The sequence below is a fragment of the Globicephala melas genome, chromosome 15 (genome assembly GCF_963455315.2).
Source record: "Globicephala melas chromosome 15, mGloMel1.2, whole genome shotgun sequence".
In the NCBI taxonomy this organism is placed as follows: Eukaryota; Metazoa; Chordata; class Mammalia; order Artiodactyla; family Delphinidae; genus Globicephala; species Globicephala melas.
The window spans coordinates 55,428,246-55,435,139 of record NC_083328.1 but is presented as its reverse complement, the minus strand read 5'-3'; the positions used below and the strand labels follow the sequence as shown (position 1 = coordinate 55,435,139).

At 45.2% G+C, this 6,894-nt stretch overlaps 1 protein-coding gene across 1 annotated transcript; it reads left to right on the top strand.

Annotated features, from left to right (window-relative positions):
* Positions 1-5,770: 5,770 nt before the first annotated feature.
* Positions 5,771-6,307, top strand: PRND (prion like protein doppel). The gene has a single exon (XM_030872624.2). It carries the CDS (start codon positions 5,771-5,773, stop codon positions 6,305-6,307), a length of 537 nt encoding a protein of 178 aa, XP_030728484.2.
* The last annotated feature ends 587 nt before the right edge of the window (positions 6,308-6,894 follow it).

Sequence of the window (6,894 nt, the reverse complement as noted above, 5' to 3'; positions counted from 1 at the left end):
CACCCTGTGCCTCATACTGCTCTTCTAGACAACTGTCTGCCATGGAGTTTCAACTACCACCATGACGGGTCTTCACCATGCTGCCCTTTATTTTCTTTTTTTTAAATTATAAAACTGTTGCATTTATCCTTGTTAAATTTCCTCTTGCTGCCTTTATATATCCGGACCTGCTGCGATTTGGAGTGTTGAGCCTGCCCTCTGGTGCACAGCCCACCTTGGCAGCTTTGATCTATGTGCAGCTCTGACAACCGTGTCCTCAACCAGGCCACTGATAAGGAAGAGATAAAGGGAATCTAGATGCATCTGGATTCTAGGCATTGTGCTAGGTGTGGGGCAAAGAGATGCGGATGAAACACAGTCCTTCAACTTCTGTGTGCTCAGCTGAACATATGAACAGCAAGGGAATGCTCCAGATGACTAGCTGGCTATGTGCCAAGTGCTATGAGAACCCACGTGAAGACCCCTAACTGTGCTTGGGAAGAGTGAGCAAGCCATAGAGGAAGGTGATATTTAAGGTTTGCACAAGGCAATAATAGAAATTCTAAGAATATAAAAGCTGATCGTAGGCATATGCTATGACCCAGCAAGTCTACCTATCAGAGTATACATCCAACAGAGAAGTGATCACAGGTCCACCAAAAGACATGTGCAAGAATGTTCATGGCAGTGCTCTTCATGCCAAAACCACCCAAACGCCCACCAACAGGGGAATGGAGAAGTCTTACAATGAAATGAACAAGCTACAACTACACCCAATGTGGGTGAATCTCACATGTAATTTGAGCAAGACAGATGCAAAAGATTGTGTTTTATGTAATTCTAGTTATATGAAGTACAAAAGCAGGCAAAACTAATCTGTGGTGTAAGGAGTCAGGACAGTGGTCAGTATAGGGGAGGGGCAGTGACCTGATGGAGAGATAGGAGGCTTTGAGCTTTGTCATGTTCATCTTGTTAATCTTGGTGTGTGTTACATGGGTGTATTCAGTTTGTAAAACTACATAATGCTGTATACTTAGGATATGTTCAGCTTTCTGTGTGTATAGTAGACTTCAATAAAAAGAAAATATTGAGTATGGCTGTTTAGACAGCTACACAGCTATCTAGTAAGTATTTTATTCCAAAACACATTTCAATTCTTTCTCTACCACTAGGCCATGAGCTACGTTACCTGCCCTATTCATCTCTATGCTCTCCCACATAACAGACACTTGATAAATCTTCAAGAAGCCAAGATATGGTGGGTGATCTTCCCACACACTAACCTTTCTGGATACAGTTGTTTTGCCATGGCATCTCCTATCTTAATGATCAATTTATTTATTTCTAAATGTTTTCAGAAAGGTCCAAGATCTAATCAGACAAGGATTTGCTATAATAATGATCCATTCATGCATTCTAGAACTCAGTCTTTCCCTGTTGCTTTTTTTTTTAATCCACATAATTTTCTATTATTCACGTTGGAGAGAAATATGTCACAGTCCTTTGTGTCATGGAGCACCAAACACTGTGGAATCAGTCTCATTCTCCCAGTTTTCTCAAAGACCATCTACATTCAGTTATTTTCCTACTATAATTATCGATGCCAGAAGACACAAGTTACTCAGCTCTGGCCTCTCAGTCATTTGAAGAAACTAATGTTCTCTCACTATTTCCTTGGCTGTTTGTTCATCTTTACAGGTGAGAGCCAGGTGCCAGGCAGGGTTGGAGCAGTTCTGTACGCTCTGCATCTGGTTAATAGTTTTCTTGCTTGTTTGCAGCTTCCAGAGCTCCTCCCATCTTCTCAAACATTTCACAGCCCTCTACACTCTTCTGTGCCTCTGAGAACAGTCTTTTGTTCACTAACAGGAGGAATCTGCAGCCTCATCAGCTCTAAACCAACCTCCCACTACACTGTGGGCAAAGTCCTCCTCTGGAAGGGCATAGAAAGAAGGGGAATGAAGAGGGCCTGAAGGGGAGGGGGCATGGAGGTAATTGCACCAGATGGGGACAGGCAGGGTGGACAGTACACAAAGTACAGAACAGGGCAATGGATCTGCAGGGGCAGCACAGCCTCCTGGCTGTGTGACCTTGGGCCTATCTGGGCCCCATGACCTTATAGTGTGAAGGAGCTGCACTAGAGGATTCTGAGTCCTTTCCAGCTCTAAACATCCCAAACCTAATTATTACCCTAAGCATCTATTATGTTGAACAAACGTGTACTGACCCTTGTCTCTGGGGGTAGCAAAATATTGAGAGTCTTTTTCTTCCTCTCTTCTGCATTTTGCAAATAGTTTCTACTAAGTTTCTACTACTAATAGTGTGTGTATGTGTATGTTCACAAAACCAAAATGTCTATGATTCTAGAAGGAAAATGAAAAAAAAAAATTTTTTTAAGAGAGGAAAATCAGATAAATTTTAAAAGTAGAGGCAGGGGAGAAAGAAAGGCCCATGTGGAGGCCAAAAATCCACCTAGAGCAGAGGAAGCCCTGCAGGGACAGCATTCGATTTGGGGTTTCCCTCCTCCAGGGTGAAAAGTTTTTGTAAACTCTTCTGGCGTCATCTGCTGGTCATCCCAGAAGCAACAACTTAATGTGGTTTAAAAGGGGGCTTTGAAGTGAATTTGGAAACCATCGATAGGGTCATATTCAGGGTAAAGATCATATTCTATTTACAGGTAAATCTCACTCCAATCTCACCTCCAGAATTCACTTTTGATTTGGCGTTGCAGTAATGATTGTAACACGGACACCTTAGTCCCTTCTGTGCGTTCACCCGATAACTACGCACAGCTCCTCGTGCCAAGAAAGGCAGATCCTCTGGCTCCCTCCCAGCTAGGCTTGGGCACCACTAGAGAGGGAGGCACTCTGAGGAAATCCGCTCTCAGCCCGCACCATCTTTGAACAGTGTGGGTTTCGTCTTCCTCTGTCTCTGTCCCCTGGGTTTCCATAAACCTTCAACTCGGCCTTTTGAATAATTCATTGTTTCAAGCATTTCTTCATGGCCCCAGCAACTCAAAGTCCTGGTGAGTCCTCTCATTTATCTTCCACCCAACATTAGCCCTGCTTGTCCATGGAAGCTCCTCCAAGAAAACTGGTCCCTCACTCCCTGTGGTTCTGGGCTGTGGGTCATGTGGTCCAGCTGGTTTCTCACCCTCTTCCCAACATGACCCTTCCCACAGAGGCTGCCCAGCAAAGGCGCCTTGGCTTCTGAAACTGGTCTTTAGGTGCAGGATAGTATGCATATCCAGAAAGATTTGTTAAAATACCCTCTTGTAGATATTGAAGGAAAAACATTTTCCTTCTAACACTTTTCATTTCATTCTAAAAGACACCTCTCCAAATATCAGTCTTAAAAATAGCCCTAACCAGACTCCTTGGACAGATGCAGCCACTTATCTGTACAGCTGTGACACTGTGATATAATAAGAAATATATATTTGATCTTCATCCCCAGTTCCTGGCACAGAGCTGCTAAAACTTTGTCATTTCCTGAGTGATAGGGGTGAGAGGAGCATTTTTTATTATATTTGGTTTGTTCCCAGTTTCTGGCATGGGGTTCAAAGAGCTTCCAGGTTGGTGAATGCACTCACATTCGGGGAGAGTTGTGTACCCCAAATCCATGAGAACTCCTGTACTTGGAATCCTTCCAGATCTGCCCTATGTACCTCTTCATCTGGCTGTTCATTTATATCCTTTATAATCAACCAGAAATAGTAAGTATAAAATATTTTTAATAAATAACTTAGATAAATAAAAGATACCTCTCAAGTCTTTCTGGACTTCATCAAGTTCTTCACATGGTGTTTATTAGTAAAGAGTAATGAAATGGTCCGTCTGTCTCAAGGCAGAGAAGCACTCGGGAACCCCTGATTGGTCATGCCAGGGAGGGAAGGGCTCCCATATTTGGAAAGCAACAGGAATGCACCTCCCCCTGCAGCTCCTACATAGCCGGGCAGGCCCAGGAGTGTGTGCAGGAGGTGTGCAAGACGACAGTGCACCCGTGGCTCCAGAGGTACACTGCACTCCCAGAGAGATCCCAAGGTATGTGGGGGGCAGTGTTTGCGTGTGCATTCCATTTTTGTGGCCAAGGTTGTTTATTTTTAATCAGACTGTAAACCATGCAATGATTTCTTTACTCTCGCCTCCTGGGATGGGTCCCACATCTGGGGACACTTGTGAGAATGTTCAGACATCACTGGTGTTCTTGCCTATGTTTTGGTCCTACAATAAAATGCTAGTTTAGGGTTGGCTGGTTGGGATTTTCTTCTGCTTTTAAGTCCTTGCCTCTGAAGACTAATTTCTTTCTCAAGATCTCTATGCTTTTATTTTTTAATTTGATGCACCCATAATTTATATTATTACTGTTATTTAAGATTTCTCCTACCAAGGGGTATGGGCTGATGACATGGGTGTAGCCCCTGTTTAGGAGATTAATGAATGTTTGCTTCACGCTTGGATCTCTTTGGAAAAAGTTCATCTGAGCTCACTGTGATTGGGGGAAAGTGAGGGGTGGATGCTGGAAGCCCGGGTGCTCAGGCTGCTGCCTGGCACACTTGTACCCACCCTGGGGCGGTGCCTGCAAGTAAAGAGAAGTCAGCAGAGGTCTCTTTGCAGGAGTTCAGAGGAGCCTGGGTGTGCACTTAGGTTGCATTTTGCCTCTTTTTCTGCATAAGAACCAGTGTCACACTAGAGTTGAACATTTTAACAGAGAAGTACTAATCACTTTTAGGAATACTGCAGGGAGGATGTGTTAGCGCCTAAGCAAGCTAGCTTTTCAACCTCCACCAGCTCTGGTACTCATGGACACAGTAAATCTTCTTCTAGAAGATAGCCTAAGCATGCTCTGCTGTAGTAACTCTTCCTGTATCCCTGATCCACAAGGACAAAGGTCCAGGTGCTGGAGTGCCTTGAACAGTTGACCTTGAGAGGTGGATTTCCACAGTAACTATTGTAAGTTCAGGAACCAGATGTGACGAACTACCAGATTGGGGGGCTTAAGGGGGAGGGATATTTCCTGAGGTCATCAGCAGCCTTTCAGATGCCCTGGGGCCACCTTGACTCTCAGTGTTTCCCCAAGTCCTCTTGTCTTCCCTGTCATGTCATTTCCTCTGAAATTCCTCACAGGCCCTGCTATTCACTTAGCTTAGGGGCTATCGGAGCTGCCCTTCATGCCCAGTGAGTCAAAAGCACAAAATTCGAGCACCATCCCCTCCAGCAGCCCAGAAGGGCAGTGGGGCATGCATGGCAAGTGGGCACATGGGAAGAGCATCAGACAGAGCTGGATTCAAATCTGCCATCCACTATTGTGTGGCCTTGGGCAAATTACTTAACTTCTCTGAATCCCAGTACAACTTTTATAAGGTGGGAGTAATAATGTACCTACCCCATGTGAGAATTACGTTAGGCAATGTCAGTGGCTGGCACGTAGTAAGTGCAATAAGAAACTAGTTGAGGGAGGAGGGTGGGGTCACACTGTCCCCAGGGTAAGACTGGAAAGGATATCTATGAATAATCAAGCTGCCTGTTGCAGCTTCTGATCTGTCTGAGAAAACCAAGATCACTGTCCTGAATGGATGTAATTTCAGGCAAAAGCAAGAAACTTGGTATTGAATTGACTTAACCCTGTACAGCCCAAGCCTGCGAAAACAATTATGTTTCCAGAAAAATGTAAAGGGTGCAAGAATGCCATTCCTCTCATAGAATCTCCTACATGTGGGAGGGCGCAGGGGAGACTGGGAACCCCACTGGGGAAGTTAACTGCTCCAGCCTTTTCTGTTGCAGATTCTGACACAATGAGGAAGCATCTGGGTGGATGCTGGCTGGCCATTGTCTGCGTCCTGCTCTTCAACCAGCTGTCCTCAGTCAAGGCGAGAGGCATAAAGCACAGAATCAAGTGGAACCGGAAGGCCTTGCCAAGTACCTCCCAGGTCACGGAGGCCCACACTGCAGAGATACGCCCAGGGGCCTTCATCAGGCAAGGCCGAAAGCTGGATATCAACTTCGGAGCTGAGGGCAATAGATACTACGAGGCCAACTATTGGCAGTTCCCTGATGGGATCCATTACAATGGCTGCTCTGAGGCCAACGTCACCAAGGAGAAGTTTGTCACCAGCTGCATCAATGCCACCCAGGCGGTGAACCAGGAGGAACTGTCCCGTGAGAAACAAGACAACAATCTTTACCAGCGGGTCCTGTGGCAGCTGATCAGGGAGCTCTGCTCCAACAAACAGTGTGATTTTTGGTTGGAAAGGGGAGCAGGACTTCGGGTCACTCTGGACCAGCCCATGATGCTCTGCCTGCTGGTTTTCATCTGGTTTATTGTGAAGTAAGTTTGCAAGCAGGCTGGTAGCCACAGAGATGAGTGTGGGTGAGCAAACCATGAGGGAGTTATCTCAGTTCTTCTCCCCAAGCCCCAAACCCCCACCTGTTCTGAAGGTACCAAAGAGCAGTGATTGATTCTTCAGCACTTCAAATAACATTCCCAAGTATTCACTCCGGTTCTTGTTTGTATTTGATAAATGTGTGGGCATCAATTCTCTCCAGGCTCTACCTGAGGGTGGCTTGTTCATCCCTGCATTCTCAGCTCCGGTGGAGCGTCTGGCACACCATATCATGCAATAAATGTTTGGTAAGCAGATAAAAGAATGCACCAGGGACTGTGCCAAGCACTCTACAATACTTCCCAACAACTCTTAGAGGTAGGTGTTATTCCCATTGTACAGATGAGGAAACTGAAGCTCCAAGATGTAAAGTAGTAAAGTAGCTAGAAAATGTCATAGCCATAATTCAACCCTGGCTTGTCTAACCCCAGATTTGCTGCTCTGTACAGTCCCACTTTTGGAAATATGAAAAGACTGATGCTGATGGCCATGTATTTGATACCTTATTACATGGAAGTTGATTAATTAGTTTAATT